General features: G+C 33.3%; 1 protein-coding gene across 3 annotated transcripts in view; it reads right to left on the minus strand.

Annotated features, from left to right (window-relative positions):
• Window positions 1-332: 332 nt before the first annotated feature.
• Window positions 333-24,597, minus strand: part of LOC106791345 (protein eva-1) — a 157,109-nt gene continuing 132,844 nt past the window's right edge. For 2 of the 3 annotated variants that reach the window (XM_014756917.1, XM_014756916.1), the window contains exons 6-9: window positions 10,497-10,721; window positions 3,593-3,844; window positions 2,530-2,761; window positions 333-2,078 (exon numbers count right to left, since the gene is read on the minus strand). In XM_014756917.1, the coding sequence (XP_014612403.1) occupies window positions 1,838-2,078; window positions 2,530-2,761; window positions 3,593-3,844; window positions 10,497-10,721 (950 nt within the window). In that variant the 3' untranslated portion in view covers window positions 333-1,837. The remainder of the gene's footprint in view (window positions 2,079-2,529; window positions 2,762-3,592; window positions 3,845-10,496; window positions 10,722-24,597) is intronic. The other variant, XM_014756918.1, reaches the window with a different exon arrangement.

A 24,597-nucleotide genomic window follows, 5' to 3' on the forward strand; every position in this document is an offset into this window, starting at 1 on the left:
TGACGGAACCACTTTCGTGGTTCTTTTGTCGCTATATAGGGGATCATATAATTAACGAGAAGTTTTGTTAAATAAATCGATTCTATGAGATTCCGATGGTCGTGTGTGTGGTTTTCTATTAATTCACTTTTATCTTGAACAAGAGATACGGACGACAGCTAATAATATATACGAGTTAACGAGCATATTTTTTGTTTTGTTCATTTAACTTCTATCGAAAGAAAAAAAAAAAAAAAAGAAAACCGTATTTTATTAACTTATTCATATATTTAATTATTTATTTTATTATTTATTCATTTAATATAATTTAATTTAATTTTTTCTTACTACCTTTTTCTTTCTCCTCTCCTATTTTTTCTTTTTTCTCTTTTTTACTTGTCCTCTTTTCATCATAATTCATTTTAACGATCTCGAAAATGAACTTGAGCGTTATCGTAATCGCGGCGTAATTTATTATTTTTTCTTTTTTTTTTTCTTTTTTTTTATTAATTTCTTGATTAGAAAATCGATTTTTCTTCGATGGTACGGAGAAATATATTTGTAACTATGGTCCGTCCGGTTTTAAACACGTAACACTCTTCCCGTTTCTTAAGAGATAAATTGTAAATTACACAATCGTATTTACAAATGTGATATACATATTACAATTAATTTTTAACTATTATAAAACTTTTCTCTCGTCTCTTTTCTTGTGTTTCATTTATTTATTTCTTTTTTTATTTTTTATTTTATTTTTCTTATCTCATCGCGGCAACGTTAAGCTGCGTAACGTTTATAAATGAGAAAACAATGGTGTCTCACGTCAGTTTAAACAAAACCGCTGTAAATCTCGTCGAAAGTAACTCGAGCATAATCTATTATAATATATTAATCCATTCCCATTTTTATATTCTTGGACCATGCATTTTTTTTTCTCGCATCCGGTATTATTTATTCCTTGTGTTGTAATTATTAGAAAGTTTCAGCAAGAGAATGGATTTTAATTCGATAATTTTCGTGACGATAATATATATATATATATATATATAAATATGTGCATGTAGTAGTGGTATTTATGTACGTGTGATATCTTATTACTCGAACATTTTAGGATTCCTTTTTTCAGTAAACTCTTTTTCTTTCTCTCTCTTTCTTTCGTGATAGGATATATCATTTTAAAACGCATTCCTATAAATCGAGTTCCATCAAATGTACAGAAGTACAGTTGTATTGCGTGTTACTCGAGGAAGAAGAAGAAGAAGAAGAAGAAGAAGAAGGTGAAACGACTTTATCGATTTTTCCATCTTTTCGTTTCGATACTCAAGGGATATACGCATTGATACATTTTCTTCTCTTCGTGCTTCCTATTCAAACGATTTTTCCTCAACGCTTCTCATCGCATAAGCTTCGTTCTTTCGTGGTTGATAAAAAAAAAAAGAAAAAGAAAAGAAAAATAAAAGAACCCAGAAGGAAAAAGATGAATACTAGATAGGAAAAAAGGGAATAGGAAAAAATATGGAAATTGTGTGTAACGTGGAGAAAATCCTTCTTCAAAATTTCGAGATACACTGACGACGAGGACGTGTTTACAGCGGTTTGTCATATCAGCCTAATATGTACGTTTCGTTTTATCTTTTTAACGTACACCTTGTATATATGTATGTATGTATGTATTAATGTACGTCGTATGGGGGATGTGACTTGTTTGTATCGTGTGGTGGTTTGGTATGCTGAAGAATATGGGAAATTTATTCTGACAGTCGGTGGCAATTTAGAAGCAATAATTTCTCATGCTAACTTCCGGCACGGGACTCAAGGATGGGGGTCGTCCCTCGCGAGGGACAACCCCTTCCTCGTGTCAGCCGTAGTAATAGCTTTTGGTGTTGAGGCTTCGAGGATTTTCCGTGCGTAAAATCGTATGAAGACTGTCCGTGCCAACCATGTGGTTACCCAGATCGACCCTGACACCCGTCGTCGTCGTGCTCGTTGCATGATGAATTGGCGCCGTGTGAATGCTGTTAGGCGACAACGGTATCCTAGTATCTGTGTAATATCGTTCGCTACCGTGTAGTCTCTCGGCCAGTTGAGTCTCCGGTATTCTGAAAACAAAAGTATAGACCAATTATTTCTAATTACACCTGACCGACCGTGTCTCTCGTGGTGCCCTTATTTCTTTCATTCTCTTTTTATTTTTATTTTTATTACACGACACCCGTGAAAATATGTGCCTGCCCCAAGTGTTCGGTGTTTAATTATACGATTTTTAAAACATAGAAACGATCGAATTAGAAAGTTTAACACTTGTTAGTAATATTTATATCTATATATTATAATATTGTACGTGATAAAAAGTCTGTTACGATGAAATGAAAAATTCGCGACAACGTATATCCTCCATTCGGCGAACTAGAAACAACAATTAACAACAACGTAAGGGAAAATTTTCTAACTAAGCAGAACATTTCTGCAATCTCATCGTTCCATTCGAAATATGAGCTCCCTATCTCAAGCGTTTCCCCATTCCATTTAAACGGGTTAAAATTAATTTACCTGGTGTCCTGCATCGGGACCGGAACTGGCGTTGTGAGATCGATGTTCGCGTCAACCTCGGAGATGTTGTCCGTAAATGCATTTGGTAGTGCTTCGTTATTTGCGTGGAATTTTGCATCTCGTTTAGCACGATGACGACTCAATAGAAGTTTGCCAATCACCAAGCCCAAAAATACGAGAACACCACCGGAGACGGACACGATGATGTAGAGGTAAAATTTTTCTTGATTGTCTGCACACGGAAGAACATGGAAACAAAAAGAAACAGAAAAAAAAAAAAAAGACAAATCGTTTAATCATTCGAATACATTTTTTGCATCTTTTTGTTTTATTTTTTTTTTGTAGAAATACGTACGACAGGGGAAGGGTTGGGCTGGGTCTTCCGCGACTAAAAGAATAATACGTTCGTTCATGCAATTCAACTAGAATATTTTTCATGCTCATTTATCGATCAAACTAACAATCCGTGTTTGGAGAGCCATGGACCTGCGCCACGGTTTATTCACCAGCCATCAAAATTTTACCGATTGATCAGGCCAAAGAAAATTTACCTTTTCAAGAAAACTTACGAAACGAAACACCGAGCGATCATGCCAGAACTACGATTTACTGCCTAAAAAAAAAACAAGAAAAAATAAAAAAAAAAAAAAAAAGGAAAACTGCAAATGCCTAGCAGGATGTTGCATTCTAATCAAACATAACGTTGTTTAATATGAACGTGTTAATTAATTGTGACTACTATTTGTTCTTGTACTTTTTTCTTTTCTCTTTTTTTTTTTTTTTTTTTTTTTTTTTTTTTTTTTTTTTTTTTTTTTTTTTTTTTTTTTTTTTTTTTTTTTGGATCAATTCACTTTATTGTCTTAAATTATTTCGATTATTTTCTTATACGTAATGTGTGTGTATCATACGTCGATAAGTTTACCGACTAAGTTGTTTCTTCGTTTTATCTTGTGAGTATTTTTCTGTAAGAATCTTCCTTACCGACACTCGCCAGAAAAAGTAGTTCGCGTTGCTTACCGACCAAGCAACAGTCGAAGAACGGAAAAATTACTAATGTACTTACTTGATATGAATGAGTAGGCATTGATCCATTCATTGAGATATCCGACAACCATACGATCTTCGTCGGGAACTGCGTAGACGACCGTCGTGCAGTTAGACGGTGATACCGTCGTAGGTAGGGCACTACTATTACCACCCTTGTTGTTGCCAATTATCATTCCCGTGGTTACCACGGCCGATAAGGATATGTCTTTTTCTTTGGTAATTTTCCCTTCTTTACCAACCGAGCCTAATTTGTTCAACGCGTTGTCCACTGTAGTGGCCGAGAAATAAGTGATTATAAAAGGAAAGAAAAATAAAAAAGAGAGAAAAAGAGAAAGAAGTAGGGTGACAGAGAAAAAAAAAAGGGGAAGAAAAACGTAGATCTTTAATACAATGATAGTAAAATAAAAAAAAAACAAAAAGGTTTTAATATAAAATGAAACGAGAGAAAATATATAATAATTGACCATCGTTGGTATAGAAATTTGTTCAATGATACACAAATTATCTTGCCGGAAGAAATGAATTATTTACAGAGGAAGCATAAATGCATTTTGCAGAAGGGTGCATCCGCCACCATTTCCTTTCCATAGCGCATTGATCAATTTTCAAACTATGTTATGACGTTTACAAGAAAGATTTTAGGCTTTTTAATTGATGATAATATGAATTAGATATCGTTTGAGTGAATTTTGTATGAATGATTTTAACAAATGAAAAAAAAAAAATCATGGGTTAACAGAGCATAGAAATTATTTGCAAATTTGAAGTATGTAGAAAAAAAAAAAAAAAAGAAAATTAAAATGATCGACACTTAAAACGCGGACATAATTGTGCCATAGAAACGAGACGATCAGAGTAAAGTTTATACAAAATGGGATTTTGATGCGTTAGGAAGGAAAAAAAGAGAGGTGCAATTGTCGGGATAATATCGAGAATTTTTTCGCAACTAAAACGTTCCTTAGGGGATAAAATGAAGACACATAAAAGGAAGGATAAGCTTTCCTTTTCTAAAGACTTTTACATGACGTTTTACATACGAAGAATATCCCCAACGTAATCTTTTGTCAAGTATAAGGTAACGTGTTTAAAGTGAATGTGAATGTGTAATTAGAAATGCAAATTTTCTTGTGCCACATAGAAAAGGCGAGTGTCGAGTATTTCGTTCGCAATTTCAGAGAAACTTTCGAGCTTTTGCGCTTTTCTGCATATACGTGTATATATAATATGCATATATACTTTTATATATATATATATATATATAATATGTATATATTACGGTGAACCGTATATAATACATAAATATAGATAGGTTTAATTCATTGTAAAATTTTCCTTACTAAATAATATTACCATCGTTGAGAATTAAGTGACACGTATCGAATAATTCCATTATATAATACAATTAACATTCCCCTAACGTGTCACAGTTAAATTACCTTAAAATCACGAATAATGCGCGTGCGCATGCCAAAAATTTCTCCCCGTTGCTGGCATCGCATAACGTTGAAAGAGAGAGAGTAAGGTATAGTAGTAGGTACTTACATACATACATACACGATGCATTTATCCAATACGCTTGTTTTGCAATCAGCATGCACTAGACAATGAAACGAAAAAATTATTTACAAAAAGAAATGTATTCTTTCCTTACGACACGTAACGTTATCAAAATGAAAATATTTCATACGAAATTTTGTGATTTATTCAACGCGATATTAAATGAAAAAAAAAAAAAAGAAATTTGCGTTGAGAATATATATTTTCGAGCTCGTTAAAATAAAATTTGCATAAACGCGTATAATTATTTATTTCCTTGAAAATTGTTCGCTTTAACAAATTCTCTTGACGAGGGTGAAAAAAAAAAAAAGAAAAAAAAAGAAAACGGAAACTTATCTTGTCGGGTCCAAAGGGGATTTTGATTTATTTTCTCGGGTGTTGGGTGGGGTATGGGTGAAAAGAAATGAAAAGAAAATAAAAAGAAAAGAAAAATGAAGAAAATAGTAAAGGCAAAAAAGGGTATATGTATACACACACATATATATATATATATATATACCCTTTTTTCCTTTCCACCTTTTCTCCAGTGGTTCAACTTCCAGAAAATCGGCTAAAAAGTGGAATAGTAGTAGTAGTAGTAGTAGTAGTAGTACAACCAGGTTTAAAACCCGTTGCTCGTCTCGACGAAAAATTCAAATGCACTTTCGGCCGATTGCTAGCAACGAAATCGATGCTTTCTCAAGCCCGGGGAAAAAGGATATGCGGGAGGAATAGGGAGAGTGGGGTGGGGTGGGGGCTGGGAAGAAACTAGGACCTCAAAGGACGCATATATCGTCTCTTTTCATAGTGCTCTTGACTTTTGTAGGAGGAAAACGATTACCTTTCGCCTCGGAACGTCGTAAAATTTATCGAGGATCGTTGGTAGGCGACAACCGAACGAGAATACTGGATTCCTCCCTCTCTTGCGAGATTTAAAAACATTCCCTTCTCCTCTAGCTGTTGGCTTTTTCGATCGACATCAGGATACTTTTTCTACGAAAAATCTTATCAAAGAGAACACGCTCGGACGGGGTAAGGGGGAGGGTTAGGAGTTAAGGGAAAGGGGAGAAGAAGGTACTTTATACTCTTTCCGTTCGTAGATTTCAAAGTATAAAACGTGGTGTTGGTAGTAGCGTAAGAGGAAGATAGAAATGGAAAGGGCAAAAAAGAAAAAATAGAGAGAGAGAGAGAGAATAGGAAAAAGAAAGAAAAAAAAATAGAAAAGTAAAATGGTTTTAGGTTTTATATGAAAACGATTCGATTCGATTAAATCAGCTTTATCTAATCAGCTACGAGCAAGTGATTATAAATGACGCAGGAAATTTTCTCGTATTCCTCTTGTCTTTTTTTAACTTTTCTTTTTTCCCTTTCTCATCTTCCATTCTTATAATTTCGCGGAAGAAAATATTGGAAAAGTTTTCTCCTACAAGAGAAGAGAATAAAAAAAAAAAGAAAGAGAGAGAGAGTCAGGGAGGGGGGAGGAAAGAAATCGGGGATCGAAGTTCCTAGAGGGATAGTTACTAGGAAAAGGGAGAGAGAGAGAGAGAGAAAGGTCACAAAAGCAATGAACGATAACGTGAAGTTTCTCGAGGAACATTGCTGCTGGTCTCCGTTGGTAACTTTCCTCCCCTCCCCCCTTACCTTACCCCCTTCTCTTTCTTTTTCTTTCATTCCCTAGCCAGCCTTTAATTAGCGTTATGACGCTAAATTCTCCGGCCCGATAAAGTTAAAGCTCGATCAAGTGAAACGAGTCGAGCATTTCCGCGACGAGCTGGCTGCTGCTGCTGCTGCTGCTGGGACCACGCGAAATCGTCTGTGAAAAGCTTCAACGAATATTCCTTATTCTTAATTCCCTTCTAGTTAAGTATACACGCAATTATCTATCTATCTATTTTCATCTATCTAGATATATTATATTTTTGTATCAACTTTCTTCTACCTCTCTGACCTATATATAAATAATTCATTTTTAACTTCATATATTTATATATCGTTTGAAATATCATTAACAAAGTAAAAAAAAGAAATTAAAAAAAAAGAAAATAGTTGGATTAAACACATTTGGGAGATATATATTTTCACATTGCGTATGGTAAAACGAATATTCTTTTGGAACAACTTAATAGAAAATTCTGTTTCCATATTAAAATATTGATATCAAAGAGTTTTAAGGGGGTGAGTAAGAGAGGTTTGCTTCTCTATCACGCATCCTCGTGGTTCGAGGTTTCAAACCGCTACGATAATTCGGGATTCTAATTAAAAGCGTATATATTAGTAGTAGTAGTAGTAGTAATAGTAGTAGTAGAAGCGTGCAACTTCGAGTAAGGATAATGATGTAATAGATTGCAACTGTAAGTGTAAACCCATACGTAGATAGATAAATAGATAGATAGATAATAATGGAGAGAAAGCAGGAACCGAAAGATATTACAAACGATATTCTACTAATTATATGTAGAATATATTTTACGAATGAATGATAATGCAAATCTATATTATTTCCCTTCTCTAATGAAATAGTTCAATTTATAATGTAAAAAAGGTTTTATTCGTTGAATTTTTTGTTTGTTTGTCCTCGTAATCGAATCGAATCGTAATCTCATTTAATAAAGAGAATTCATTATGATAGAAATCTAAGGAACGTATTATAGAATTCATCCGAAAGAATATGACAATTTTGTCAGTTCGACTCTATTCGAAATTGGCGCCAAACGTTTTGTTAGGTTGCTGGCTGGTTTGGCACCGAAACCAATATCAAGCGTGTTCTTCTAGAAACCTTATCCAATTTTACAAGACGACCCGACCCCTTTTGCCTCTTTTCCTCTCACTACCCCTCCTGCCACCACTTTCTCTCTCTCTCTCTTTTTTCGTTCCTTTTCTTTTTTTTGTTCTCCAATCCTGTTTTTCTTCGTCCAATTTATATCGACGAGAAGACGAAAAAAAAAAAATAAAACTGAAAGAAAGAAAGAGTCGTTGGATTCTTTATATATATATATGTGTGTGTGTGTGCCAATTTTTCGTAACCCTCTTCCTCCCTTTTCTTTTTCTTTTTCCTTTTTTTTTTTTTTATTTGTTTGATTGCATTTACACACGTGATCGGAGTTTCTCCCGTTCGTCGAAAATTCGAAGAGACGCGTTGAAAAAAGGGGTGGGTGGAAAAAGAAAAGAAAAGAAAAGATAAAAGATAAAAGATAAAAGAAAGAAAGAAAGAAAAAATAGTATAGATATTCAGCATATGAAAAGAAAACTATAATCCCGTTTTTCTCATATATTTCGTTTCCACGTTTCTTATTCGAATATATTTTTCTCTTTCCGTGCACTTTTTATCCAATAGGCTTCTTCTAAAACGTTTCATCAATCGAATTCAAAGTAAAAAAACGTTTACCGATTACGAGAAATAAATACTATTGTTCGTTTCCCTAATGCAACTTAGTAAAAAATACCATTATTAATGTATTTTAGATGTATATATATATATTCCTAACTAACAAACTGCTAGAATTTCAATGGGGAAAACTTTAAAGAGGTAGAACGCGTAAAACACCGACAACATTTTACGATGCTCGATTACTCTTGGATTTTAAGACCGCCCACCAACAGACTGCATCGTAATTCTTTGAATTTTGCCCCTCCCTTTTTTTTCTCTTCTTTTTCTTTTTTTTTTTTTTTTTTTTTTTNACTTTAAAGAGGTAGAACGCGTAAAACACCGACAACATTTTACGATGCTCGATTACTCTTGGATTTTAAGACCGCCCACCAACAGACTGCATCGTTTTCCTTTGATTTTTTCCGCTCCCTTTTTTTTTTCTTTTTTTTTTTTTTTTTTTTTTTTTTTTATTTTCAAAGAAGAACTATCGTTTCACTTTAATTAGACTTATTGTTAGTCGACTTAATAATCGATTAACTCGAATGTTAATCTTGAATCAAAATAATAACGTCGAGTTACACTTTAGCAAACAATTTAAACAAAATTATTATTCATTAATATCCCCATTTAAAATCTGCAAAATTAATTATAATCTAATCCTTGTGATACGAATGTAATAAAATACACTATATAGGAACAAAAATTAAGCACACATATATATATATATATATCTAATCGTAAGAAATTTATTTCCTAAAGAAACTTCGATACGAATTCTCTCGAAGTCGTGTGTTAACACTTATACCAATCCTCTTCCCCCTTCCTCCTATTCCACCCCTTTTAGAAGTTTCTCGTAGCACGAGGCGACAAAGGAGGTATACGTTTTCGTATAAACCCCTACAAACGTACGTACGTCTTATTATGCACAGAGGCCTGCGATAAACTCATTAAAAGCAGCAGAAATACGCGTAACCGGAAACAACTAATACTAGCACACATAGAACCGCGGAAATTCGAATTGTGGAAACTCAGTCGTCCGATTCTCTTATAGCATTTCCTCCTTTTCCTTCTCTCTTTCTGTCTTTCTCACTCCTTCTATCCTAAGGATGGTAGAGAAACAGAGGAAAGCTTCTGTATTTCTGTTTCAGTGTGCTTGATTTACCTCAAAGAACGGAACACACCTCCTGTGTGAAACTTCGAGTTTCTCAAAAGACGACGACGACGACGACGACGACGAATGGTATAATCATTCCTGTTTTAAGAAAGTATTTACTTCAAATTATATTCACCTTTATAATAATCAATTTCGTTCTATTATCTTCGTGTATATACAATTTATTCTCAAGAAACATCCTTTTTAATTAAGACAAATGAGAAAAGAAGTAACTAGAATTTGTATATAATACAATCTATTAACATGTTTTACGTATTTCCTAAAGCATTTTATAAAACGTTTTATGTTTATTCAAGTATTGTACATGCATAGTATTTACAAATTGAGATCAATTAAGAAACCCATTTCAATAATTATAATCATTCGTTTGTATTTTTTTATTTTACTTATTAGATTCTTACGGGGGATTTATTTAATATAAGAAAATAATATTAATAATAATAAAGTAATAACACGACAATGCGAGGATGATCAAACTTGTAAGTAATAATACGTTTGATTGATTAATTAATTAATCAAAATGTCATAGCAATTAATAATGATTCGTGCAAGAATTCATCAACATTGGTAATTAATAATAGCGATGCAACAAAAATATATTTCTAAAGTAAATTATTAGCATGCATTTGGCACGAGGTCAAAGGATAAGCAAATGAGTAATATAACATTAGCAACACCATAAACCCACATAACATAATAATATTAATAGGCTCGATAGGAAAGGGGAAATAATAGAAATAAAAAGAAAGATATAAAGAAAGGGATAGAGCAAAGAAAAAAGAAAAGAAAATAAAGGAAAGGTAAAATGAAAAATGAAAAACAAATAGAAGAAAAGAAGCTTACCGTCGTTGTTGGTCCTAGCACGTGGTGGCGATGAACTGACCGTCGGGAAATTGTTTCGCGAAACGTTGTCCCTTGGCTGAGGTTGTGGCCCTTCGAGATTTGGACTTGGACTGAATTCCGCTCTGAAATCGACCCTGTCGAAACCTTCGTCATTTTTATGCGTCAAATTCATCTCGTCCGATTCTAAATCACTTTGATACTGTTCCCTCAAGATCCAACGTTGTACTTGAAATTAACAAAACAATATATATATATATATATATAATTAGGTTGTCCATTGTTTGCAGTATATATCATTAAAATGATTTCAATTTACAATTGGATAGAAGAATACAACGTGTTCGAGTATTCGAAAATAACATTCGTGTTAGTCAGATAATACGTTTTATATACTTCTCTCTATTTCTTTCTTGTTTTATTTTTTTCGTTCCTTTTTTTTTTTTTTTTTCCCAAACTCTACTTTCATTTCGTCTATCGCGTTTCGCGCGTAACGAGAGAACGACGGTTCTATTTTAGAAATAGAATTTTTATGGAAAAATCCTAAAACAACAACGACAAACATACATATATACATGTATACATATATATATATATATATTCACAAACTAAGAGGGGTAAGGGAGAAATAGAAAATGTCAGGATGGTAGGCTAAAAAGGCAACGGAGATACAATTCAATTTCTTTCACGGTATAAGTGAGGTCGACAAAATTTACGAACGAGAGAGAGAGAGAGTGTTTTGGTAGAAATTTTCGTGAAAGCAAAGTGTCGCTTGTCGTCGGTGGCTTGACGCAATACACACCACCACCACCACCCAGAATCATTTTCCTTCCCTACGAAGGGGTATAATATTTCCCCGTAAGCAAACCACAGATAGGAATTTCAAATAGCTAGATATCGTTTTCAAAGGAAACATTATATCCCATGCGTGACAGGTGAACCATAGAGTCTACCTATTAACGCTTATTATTGTTATTATTAATTAACATTTCGGTTGTGCCTTCGAGGTATGATGCCTAGACTGGTTAATAGATACCTGAAGTCTCATCCTCCTCCTCCTCCTCTTCCTCCTCCTCCTTTTCCCACCCTCAACCTCATAGCTTTGGTTTGTTGTATATCCATACTCGCTGCTTCTAATCCGACGTGTTGCTGCTTGATGTGTTATAACTCATGTTCCTGAATAACGCGATGTAGGCAATAGTGTTTCTCTCTATCTCTATATATATTTCTATCTCTGTCTATCTATGTATCTTCTCTAGGGATTGTACGGTTTATGTCTACGTGTTTATACGTATGCAATAGAACGAACAAACGTATGCGTACAAACAAACATACCATATATGTCTAGGCTTAAGAGTTATTCTTATGAATCGCTTTACGAAATTGAAAATTGGCTACTAGGGCCTGCGTAAGCTTTATTCTATGTCTATCTCTTTGATTTTGTGCGTATATTGATACGTCATAAACTAGACTACTATTTTCTATCCTCCTTCTGTGAATAGATAATTCCACGTATGAATATAGGAGATGATGGTAATGATATGCGTTTGTACGAATACGAAGATATATTCATTTGATATTCATTACGATGTACTTATATATATATATATATATGTATTTTATAGTGTTGTAATTGACATGTGTTAAATACATATACGTCAATTAGTATAAAATGGTTGTCGATAATAGAAAATCGTATTTTGTATGTTGTTCGAATAGTAAATTTATATTGAAATCATTTCTATGTATCTATCCTATCTATTTATCTTTGTCTTTATCTCTCTTTTTGTCTTTCTATGGATTATAGTAGATAGCATTTGCGATATTACGCGGGTAATGCTCATTGAAACAAATTTACTACCTACTTAGTCAAGGTATTTCTGTTATAGCGTAATATCATGGGAGTACTCTGCAAAATGTAATTCCTGCATTACACTCGGTCGCGATTCGATAATTTTATTAAAAAGGATTTCCTTTGGAAATCTATTGTCAAGCATTTTTTGTTTGGGGAAGGGGATTTATTATGAGGTTGACTCATCTTTTCTTTTCGGTTTAATATTATGAAAAATGTTTTAACTAATGTACTGTTTCTCTTTCTTTTTTTTCTTTTTTTTATTTTTACAGCTTTTACTATTGGAATTTAAATATTACGCGTATATATGAGAAAAGAATATTTTGACGAGAACTGATTAACTAACTTGACTGACATATTAATTTACAACGATTAACTGTGATTTTCAACGTTCTCGAATGATCTTATAATTAAAATGGAATTCGATTGGATATCGGACAATAGTTCAACGATTTTCGAAATGCAATTATGAGAATAATATAGGAGTATCATTTAGATGATACATATATATATCTAAGAAAATCGTGTCAAATAATTACTCACACTTAACCCTTTGAGTACTGAATACTTTTAATTGAAGAGTTTTTTCTCTACGAATGAAATAGTTTATTATTAATGTAACCAGATTTAAATATTAATCAATTATATTTAATAATTACAATTTTACATACAACAAAAATATTACATTATTTTACATTCACATTGATAAACACACGCGTGCATTAACTTTTACCAAACGCATATATGCGTCCATAGTACTCAAAGGGTTAATAATATATATATTTACATATATATTGTCCAGTGTATTACCAATAGAAGTTTGTCGTTTAAAACTTAATTAGGTCAAATCTAATAGAAACAAGACGAAGTGTATAACAACAACCACAACTCTCAACCACATCTTGTCATCTCAGTTACGAATATTGTCTCCTATAGTTTCGAGTATTGGGGGTGGTGGTGGGTGGTGGGTTGGGGAAGCTACTGGAGTTAGGAGGTGGTACTATTACGGTCATCGACGTTAATTATGAGAACGTACGATTTATAACTGGCACGTGTGGCTTTCAACCCTTCGATCCTTATCCGTTAGACTCGTGAACCCCCTCCTTCCTACCCCATATTAACGGATTCCCACAGAACTGGTGGTGGTGGTGGTATCGCAAAATGCGTTTCTACCGTCCGTTCCATAAACTGGTGCTGATCGTTCTGCCGATCCGGTACGATCCGATAAGAAAGTGAGCTAGCTCGCGTAGTGCTGAGACCGTATGTGTTGTTCGTTATCGTATATTCACGGCATAATTACTACGATAGGATCGATATATATATACAATGAACGCCTATAATCTTCAAACTTTGTTCGGAATTAATAGGCTCTTCTATGCGTTATCAACGAATAGAGAAAAAAAAAAAAGAGAAAACTTACTATTACTGCAACCATGTTATATATTTTACTTAGAAAAAATAAAGAAAAGATAGATATAACTGTTAGCTGTATAACAGGCAATAAAATAACAACGTCCAACTTTTACAGAATGTCTTATAATATAAGCCATGTATGGTAACCCATTTAAACTTGACTATTCTGGCATACCCATAAGTGAAATGAAATGAAATGAAATGAAATGTTTCCTATGAGCCAAAACGATGAAGAACTTATAATTTCGGGGAGACAAGATGGATCAACATTTTCCTAGGCGCGTATAATCGAGAGCTTGTATGTAATAAAGCTTTCAATGGCCTAGACTATATAGAAACTGACAGTAGAGAAACGTTGCTGTGTGAAACTAGGAAGAAGAGTGAGAGGAGGAGGAGGAGGAGGAGGAGAAGGAAGGGTGATAATAATTGTTCCCAGAAGTCCCATAAACGCGTTCGCGTACGCGAGATATCGTAGTACGGAGGGGTGGGTGGGGAAACCTTGCCAAGGGTTGGTTGGACCTTTCCTTCTGAACATGTTCCATCCGATATCTATCTCTTTCACACCTACTACTACTACTATTACTAGTATTACTACGATACACGTCAAGTTACTTTTCTCTAATAACATCTCTAATACGCGATGAGCCAATTTTCTTTCCTGACAGGATTTGCTGTTGTTACCTAGGGTAAGTCTTTTTGACGTTGGAAAACACGCCTTGACGTTTCTTCCTACGATTAAAGTTTATTTTCTGTAAAACCAACCCCCTGTACGTACGTACGTTGATTTTTCTTTTTTAAAGTTCAACGCGTTTTATTGCAATATATTTTAAACACACGCGTCTTAATCATTTTTGTATTTTTTATTTGGATTGTCAGAAAAATTCGTGGCAGATTTTAATCATAGATTGAAGAAATTAATTGCAATTTTTTCTCTCGGTATATTATTATTAAATTATATAAATGCATGTGTGTTCTCTGTTTCAAAACTCCTTTCACTATTTTTCGGGTAACTGGAAAAATTCTGTCCTTCCAGAATGTCTCAAGTTTTTGCTTTTATTTTAAATTTTTAATATATTCAAAACTCGTCTCTTATATGCCATAGAAAATTGGCATTTGAACTTTTCGGACAATCAAATATTTTTCATTATCTTTTTTTTGGTCATTTTAACCCCGACAATGTTAGATTTGACAAATTTCTTCCGCGGGGGTATAAATCTAATGGAGTTAAGCGTCACCTCGAGAATAAAAGATGAAAAAGTGTGAGAGAAAGAGAAAGAATAGTAGAAGAAGAAGAAGTAGTAGAAGAAGAAAAATAAGAGAAAACAAAAGGGAAGTTTCTCACGCGACTGCGACTGTCGGATTGTCTGAACGCAAAAGTGATTAATGGAGAACACTATGAATAGCTAGCTAGCTAACTTATAGGTGTTGGTAACGATTCAAATGCCCACGAGAGGTGAATTCGCAAAAGTACGCTTGCCTTGCAACACTTGTTTGCAACGTTTGCTTGCGTTAGGAAGAATCAAGGCAACTTCAAAATCAACTGCGGTTATTAATTACATGTTAAAGGGCAACCGATGCCATGCCGTCAACGTTGTTGAACGACGAAAGAACTTAAAGGGGGTTGGTTGGTGGGTTGTTGTTCGTTGATCGATGTGAATATATATATGTATCCTAGGAAAATTTGACCACCATGTGTTAATCGTTTAACGGAAAACAATTAGGCAAATCATCTGCTGTACGTTGCCTAAATTTGAGTGAACATTTTCGAGATGTTCAGTTAAGTTTGATTATTATTTATATTTATTTATTTGATCAAACAATAGACTAAATGAAATTCTTTAGATTTGATTCGGATCGTTAGATGAATTATATGAATTTATTATTTGCTTATTTGGTAATATAAAAAAAAGAATATATAAAATGATTAATAAATGTGTCACAGGGAAGTTGGACAAGTTAAAAATTTAGAACGTTATTTCTCAATCATTAATATTCATAGTCTTTTACATATTATTACGAAGACATATATTCTCTTATATTTGAAAAAATAAATTGTAGTTGTATCCTAAAAATTGTTATATTCAAACACGTAATCAAAACAATACTGAAACAATATTTAATAAATAAAACGTTAACTTTCGATTAGAAGAAAGATTCTTTAATTTGAGGTTGAAAGAAATACCAAGATAATTAAGAGAGAATGATAAAGAGAGAGCTTAAGAAAAGCGAGGGAATAAGCTAAAAGGGGAGGAAAAAAAAAAGAATTTTTAAAATATAAACGAAGAAAGAGAGAAAGAGAGAGGTGCTTTCGAGTTGGAAGAAAAAGTAAAATGCCTGGCCGCCTAGCTAAAGCTTATGTGTCGAAGCGGAATAAAAACACTTTTGCAGTAATCAAAGAGTGCATTTTGCATCTAGCCGAGAGAAAGTTGCATTGCCGGCGGCGGTGGTTTGTCAAAGAGTGATGAAGAGAAAAATAAGAAGAAGAAGAAGAAGAAGAAAATAAAGAAAGAAAGAAAGGTAGAAACGAAGAAAACAAAAAATGGCAAACTGGGAGAAAATGAAACGCACGTTGGGGGTTAATAGAAAGAGGAAAATAAATACAACAAAAAATTTCGTGGCGAGATTTACTCGCTCGAATGAAAAAAAGAGAGAGAGAGAGAAAGAGAGAGGGTATGGGGGTTTTGAGGAAGGAAGAAATTTAAACGATGACTTTTGACAGCAGCTTTGGGAAAAAACTAGGACACGTTCCTACCCACTTTTCTTTTCTCGTTTCTACTTCCTATCATTTCACTTCGTATATTTTCCTGGCTGTGACTCTATATATAAGTTACGTGTCTTTCACTACTTTGCATTTCTACCGTGTATGTCTGTTTTTTTACATACTCGTAATACACGACTGGTTACTACTTCAATGCGTCTGACTATATAAGCATTCTCTACTACTGAACACACACATACTTTTCTCAAAAACTGATAATATATTATTAGCGGTAAAATGAATTAGTTTTTTTTCTTTTTCTTTTCTCTTCCTTCCCTGATTTTTTATTCAAATACACATAAGAAACATCAAAGTAAAAATGTTGGGTAATATGATATACAATAAAATAAATGTATGTGTTTATAATCTTTAGAAAAATTGTAAGATTCTTTTCGATCATTTTTATATATTCTTCAATTTGTATTCAATAATTAAATGTATTCTAGAAAAGGAAAGGATAAAAGAATTTTGCCAAGATTTATAAATAAATGTATGATACAAAAAGAGTAACCGCTAATAATAAGTTTGCATAATTTTCAAAAAACATTTCTATATTTGTCTATAGTGTTTCTTTAATCAATTCTATTATCTTTTTCCGTGTTTCATTTCCACACGCGTTGTGAGAGCTTTATATATATATATATATTTTTTTTCTTTTGTATTCTTTCTTGTTCCAACCGTTTGCTGGGAGGATCTCCTGGAAAGTTAGCATAGCCGTTGTTTGCATATTCATTCGAATCCATACGAGAGCTAGCTTCTCGACTAGCTGTAGCTAGCAAAAGCAAAAGCAAAAGCAGAAGCAGCAGCAGCAGGTACACCACTGATACCTATCCCATTGAATTTCTACGAGGTCCACTATCTTTGCCCCAATATTCCATGGATGCACATTGTGGAAGAAGCAATTGCTAGAGGATGGAAAACAGAAGGCTTTCTAGTTTAACCTAACTCCTCCCTCTTCTATCTATACTAGATGCAATAACTTAGTAATTGATGTTATAAGGATACAAAGCAACTTGACACTAGCTATTTACACGTTTAATAATCGTTTTGTTTCATTTACTTATGTAGAATCATTTAATCCTACTATTATCTCAATTTGTTTAATACAAATACATATATATGGTGATGATCATTCATCTCAATCATTTATCTTATTACAATTTCACAAACTTTTTCTTATTTTTTCTATAAGTAAATTGAATTATAATCGTTGAAGTTGGTTAATATAAAATAATAATAAGTCTAAGGCAAGCATACATATATATATATATATATATATATATATATATATATATATGTACGTGCATGTGCATGTGCATGTGCATGTGCATGTGCATGTGCATGTGCATGTGCATTTGTGTTTGCTTGGGAGAAACGTCGGTTCTGATATTCGGTCTCTCATTTCGTGTTTACATTCTAGTCCGACCTCGTATATAACCAACATCTATTCGTAATAGACTCGAAAGCTGAAAGCAACAATAACTTACGCCCCTTTCGCGGACCACGCGATATTGCGTTAGTGCACCACCCGTTGTAATTGTTAGGCGTTCTTTTAGTTCATGTCTCTTTCTATTTTTTACTTATGTGTACGTACGTACGTGTATTTATGTATGTATGTATGTAGGTACTACTGCTGCTGTCTGTACACGAACAAATGTATTGTTCTCTTGCTATCTTGTTTTTTTCTCTCTCTCTCTCTTTCTCTTTCTACTCTTCGTGGACAGATACGAGAAAGTATGCGAAACTATACAACTATAATACACTACCTACGGATGGATGAGGACAAGAGCTTTTGTATACACGAAACTAAAATTCGATATTTTTCTCCTTCACTGGCAGCTACTATCTCTCTCTCTCTCTCTCTCTCTCTCTCTCTCTCTCTCTCTCTTTCTATTTCTCTTTCTGTACGATGTCTCTATCAAATTTATCGGTTTTAATACGCACAGAGAATGTAGGATGCGAAAGACTGAATATTAAAATATACACATACCTGGCTGACAAACGTGTCGTTGTATACAACGCATATGTTCATTTTTTTTACGTTCATATGTTAGTTCGTTCATATGTTCCGTTCGTTGGTTGCTTTTAATAACATACTTCATAGAAACACGTAAATCGTCTTAAAACCATTCCCGTGTCTTTTTCTTCTTATCATTATTATTAACGTTCGTTAAAAAATAACAAATTCGTTGTTTCCCCTTTCGAAAAAAAAGATTATAGTTATTCCTCTTCTCTTATTTTTTGTTTTAAATCCAACAGATAGACAGGTATTTGAACAAAATAAAGGTCTTAATTAAAACGTAACAAATATAATATAATTACTAAAGATTTTTATTATTAATTGTAATATTATTCTACCATCTTTAAATTTAAATATATTAACGAAGATAAATTTATTTTTTTTTTTCGTATCGTGTGTTAAAATAATTTTCCTTCTTCTTATTTTTCTTCTTCGTCATCTTTAATTATATTATATATATATAATTTTTTTTTTCCTTCTTCTTCTTCTTCTTCTTCTTCTAAACCCATCGTTACGATCGAACGAGTTTTCACGGGTGATTTAACGGGAAGGGTGAACGCAACGTTGTAAAAACGGGGGTAGTTTTCTCCTTCGACAAGTTGTTACGCGCCGGCTCTGCCTATCTTCTTCGTTGGACGTTCAAATAAGCAGAAAAAATTTTTAAATCCTTTAATAAGTCGCGGGACACACACACACACACACACACACATATATTCATCCCCTTATCTCGTTGTTACGTGTACGATGAAAGAAAGGGTGTGTGAACGAACTCGTCGCTTAGGTCGTCGTTCTTGTTCAACGAGCGAAAAAAACCATAGGCGTCCGGTGCATAAAAGAGAGAGAAAGAGAGAGAGAGAGAGAGAGATAATAATTATCTCACACGGTAATTACGTTTTTAATTGACCCCATTTTAAATGAACCTATTTACCATTTAGATTATAATAGTGACGGGGTAATTATTTTTGAAAAACAAAAAAAACAAAAAGGGGGTAGAAGAAAAAAGTAACCTACGATTTTGTTTGTCGGTCATAATCGTGTGAATGTATAGATTAAAGTAGATTAAACATTTCTTTCATGATAATTACAATAATTATGATACTTTTCTTTTTAATAATATCATACAAAGATCAAAATATATAAATTATTACAAATATAATACGTGTAATATTTCTTTTCAATTATAAATCGTATCAATTAACACACAACACGTATATAATATAAAAAAATATAATAATATTTATTATTAATAATTATATATGTCAAAAAATTATAATGCACATACACACATACAAGTGAGAACAAAGTACACTACTAAAGGTTCTTCTTCTTCTTCTTCTTCCTTCCTTCCTTGCTTGCTTGCTTTGATCAGACCATCCAAGTTGTGCTTTCAACTCATGCATTACTTGGATACGTGGAAAGAATCTACACACACACACACACACACACATACACGCATACGCATATTCAATAAATTACACGTTAGAGGGAGAGAATAGAAGAGAAGAGAAGAGAGAGACACGTATACACTTACTAACACTTGTATACGTATCTTCTCTCACGTGAAAGGGAACAACATTGTATGTTCCAACGATCGATTTTGTGATCGATCTATCGATCGATTTCTTACACCCCCATAACAACCGAGGCACCGATTTTCTCTCTTAGACTTTACGATGGAAACGGGAAACGCGTCCAAGTGAACTTAACGAAGCACCGTTCATAAACGAATCACCGACACGACCGGTTCCGTTCCGTTCCGTTCCGTTCGACCTGCAAACGATCTGCGGATGGATGCCTTAAAGAGTAAGAGAGAGAGAGAGAGAGGTGGAGAAGGTAAGAAAAAAAAAACCACCCCTTTATCATTTATCTAGAGTGTATACTCTACTTCATTCCACCCCCTTTTTTTATTTTTACGTGTATTTCTTTATTTTTTTTCCTCTCTTGGTATTATGTATGTAAATTATGTTAGTATTATTCATGGTGGATAGATTGGGTGCAATTATTTTGTCAAAAACAAAAAGGGCAATCTTATATTAATATTAATTAATAACGAATGTTAAATCGTAACGAGAAATATTCTAAAAAAATAAATATAATTGTTGCCAATCATCCCCTTAATCGTTATAAAGTTAAACAAATACCAATAATAATAATAATAATAATAATATTATTTAATAATGAAAAGAGATAAAAAGATAAAAAGAAATATTCCAACGTTACGAAATATCGTTCTTAATTATAGAAATTCGTCGATGTTACCGGGTTTTTCCGTTTGACCTCCTTTTCTTTCTTTCTTTTTTTTTTTTTTTTTTTATTCTTTCTCGACAGGATCCTGCACTGCTCGACGGAGCAGAAAATTTTTTCGATCTTAAAAAGAAGGGAGGAAGGGGAGGAGAAGAAAAAGAAGAAAATGAAATAAAAACAAAAAGGGAATGAACGAAGGGAAGACACAGTAGCAAAATATAAAAAGGTAAGAGAGGGGTGGGGGGGGGAGGAAAGAAAAAAAAATAGAGTATTCGTAATGACGCTTTCGAAGTGTTACCTGTGTGTGTGAGAGAGAAAAACAGAAAAAAAAAAGAAAGAAAGAAAGATAAAGAGAGAAACAACAAACCAGAATGAATTCGTTCGTTCTAAGGGTGAGTAAGGTGGATAGGGAAATTGAGGGAGAGGGGGGATCGAAAGGGGGATGATATCAGAGACGCGGAAAGAAGAAAATATACGTGTGAAAGTCGTGGGGTTGGCAATAATTAGTCCGCTACACACAGTTGGTAATTAAATTGAAGAAGATGGCAGAGTATAGCAGCCTCGGCTCGTGAAACGTGAATACGTTTTCGAGACGACAGAATATGAAAGATGCAAAAGAGAAAGAGAGAGAGAAAGTGTGTGTGTGTGTGTGGGTGTGGGTGGGTGTGCATGAGAGAGAAAGAAAGTCACTAGATATACTCTGAGATTTATGTCCTGCAGAGATAATAACGTTCGTTATGTGAGGCGCGTTCATTGCTTCGTTTTACGTTAGTATCCAACCCCCAATTTCCACCCACTTACCCCCACGTCGTCATCAAGGGTCTTGGTAGGTTGGTTGGTAGGTAAGTCTTTTGTCATTAGAATTGATTTTCATTTTTTAGTTAGTTTGCTTACGTTATTCTTCTAAATTGGGTAAGATTTTCATAATAATGATATAATTAATTTTTGTAGAAGTATGAATAATTTGACCTCCTGATCGAAATATAATATATAAACGATGAATTTGATTAATGGAATTATTTAAACGTCTTTTTATTTTTTGTTTACGTGATATATATTATACGTTTGTATTTTACGAGTAACAAATTTGACGTACTGTTAAAATAAAGAAATACAAAAATAAAGAGAGAAAGAAAGAAATACTGTATCCATTTATACTCGCAGCAATACGCGTATTTGTTACCTATGTGTCAACCGTGTCGTAGCTTTTGAAAAAAAGAAGAGAGAGAAACAGAAAAAAAAGAAGAAAGGGGGAAGTCCAAATCGAAATAAAATATTTGCGTTCCATTTGTAAACTATAAAAAAATAAATATCGTTTCATTTTTCGTCCTATCAATTTTTGTCCATATATCTAATAGCTACGATAAACTAGTAAGAATGATGATAATAATAATAAACGATTTGTCATACGAATAACAGCCAATTTGGTTTTTATTAAAATGATTTTTCACTATGATTCATGTCCATTCAAATACTACTACTACTACTATTTATTTTGTGAACTAATATTATTTTGAATATGATGATAAACTGTATACAATACAATGTGAATGTTAAGAAGAGAGTGCATATAGAACTTCTAAAAATCTAAAGAGAGAGAGAGAGAGAGAAAAAAAAAAAAGAAAAAGGATAAAAAATGCAGGTGAAATAATAAGAAAAAAAGTAATAAATAAAGGAATGGGGAAAGGAAAGGAAAGAAAAGAAAATGAAAAAGAAAAATGAATACACCCCCACCCCTCGTGTTATCAGAAAAGAATAGAATAGAGTTTTTCCTTTACTCTTGTTGAATCCAAAGGTGATTCACGAATACCTGTAGAGGTTGGTATTATCAGGAGGATTTGCAGTTTACGCTCGTCGGATCGAAATGTATAATATATATATATATATATATATATATATATATGTAACATCCCTTCTTCCAGATTTTCTTGATAGCGTGTCTGGAACGTAAGGAGTAAGAGGAAAAGAATTTTTCATGATATATTTATTTATTTTTTTTCTTTTTTTTTCTTCTCGAATAGAAAATACGTCGCGATATAGTAAATAGATGGTGTAAGAAGAAGAAGAAGAAGGTTCACCATTGGTTGAAAAGAAGCTAGCTGTTGGATTCATGGAAAAGGCTTGCTTGCTTGCAATAAGAAAAAGAAAGAATAAAGAAAGAAAGAAATGGATAGATAGATAGATAGATAGATTGATAGAGTGGGTGGTAACAAGAAACGGAATCTAAAACTGCAAATTCGTGTGCGAGTTTACCGACAGACCATGGGAAAGTTTTGTATTCATACGGGGGCCAGCCAGTAGGCAACATCACCGATTCCGTTCTATGCGTTCGCGATAAATTCGCTTCTGTTGACACGGGAATTGAATTTCCTCGAAGACGGAAAAGTCGAATACGTATGTACGAATTTTTCACTAGTAATAATAGTAGTAGTAGTAGTAGTGTGTTACCTATCCTTTATGCATGCGTACGAAGAAAATACAAAAATACAAAAATACAAATAAAAAAGAATTTAAATGAGAGCAAAGAAATTGTTTAGAAAGTAAAATAAATAAAATATGATCATTATTAATACACATCGTAAAATTTATTTATATATATATATATAAATAAATAATGAACTAAGTATACTTGTGAAAAAATAAATGATAAAAAAAGGCTACCGGGCACGCAGGTGTGTCGGTTGCGTTTTCTTCTTGAAATATGCAATCAAATTCAGGGATCTCTTGTGTGCCTTTGCTCAAGCACAGAAAAGAAAAGAAGAACATTTCTTTTGTACCGTGCTTTCTGAAATATTCAATGAACGATCTGATCCAGCAATAATACACACGTACCTATATAAATATATATACAAATATATATGTATATATGTATGTACAAGAAAAGGATCAACTACAGAGATAGATATAAGGGAAAGGGAAGGAAAGGGAAGGGGGGGGGGTGTAGAATTAATAACGCTCTTTGGATATAGCAGGCGTCAAACAGCATCTAGAAAAATACTGAAAGTATATGAATGCAATGCAAGAAGGGAAAAAAAGAAAAAATGCAACAAAAGCTGTCGTCCCACAAAGTCGCGATCCTTTATCTGGGAAAAAAGAAAGTAAAGGGATGTAAAAAAAAAAAAAGAAAAAAAGGAAGAATAGAGAAGGAAAAGGTTTTCCAATATGCAGATTGGTGAACCTAATACGAAAAAAAAGTCTCGTGTGCTTACCGATAGTTCGACAAAAAGGGATCGTCGTTTTGTTGAAATGAAGAACCTACCTTGTACGTAACAATAAAGTTTTTCTTTTTTTTTTTAACGACAGCATTAGCGAAATTAAGACTTACAAAACCTTTTTTTCTCAATTAATGCAACTTCCATTTCATTGATGTGTATATATATTTACTTTGTTACAAAATATATTTATTATTACGTATTATTTGTACAAATGAAGTTTCTCTTATAAACAGTAATCATGATATTTTTCCCTTCTTTCATATATGTATGGTATATATCGAGAAAATAAAGTCAATAAGCTCGAAGCATGATATCCGTTCAGTTGTTTCTGAGTAAACGTTAAAGTCATGGGGGTGGAGGGATGAGAAAAAAAACTAAAAATCAGAGTGCCGGAGCAATTTCAAGGGGATTAGTTCATCAATGTTTCATGAGACGACCACACGGAACTTAATCTACTCTTTAAAATGGAAATCGAAAGAGAAAGAAAAAGAGAGTAACGTTCTTTTCAGAATCACGCACGACACTTGAGTCAACGTTATGCCAATGGTGGAGGCTTTCGGATTCTCTTGAAGTTTTGACCTTTTTCCATCTACTTCAGTTTT

The sequence above is a fragment of the Polistes canadensis genome, unplaced genomic scaffold (genome assembly GCF_001313835.1).
Source record: "Polistes canadensis isolate GaletaPanama2010 unplaced genomic scaffold, ASM131383v1 scaffold_299, whole genome shotgun sequence".
NCBI classification, from domain to species: Eukaryota; Metazoa; Arthropoda; class Insecta; order Hymenoptera; family Vespidae; genus Polistes; species Polistes canadensis.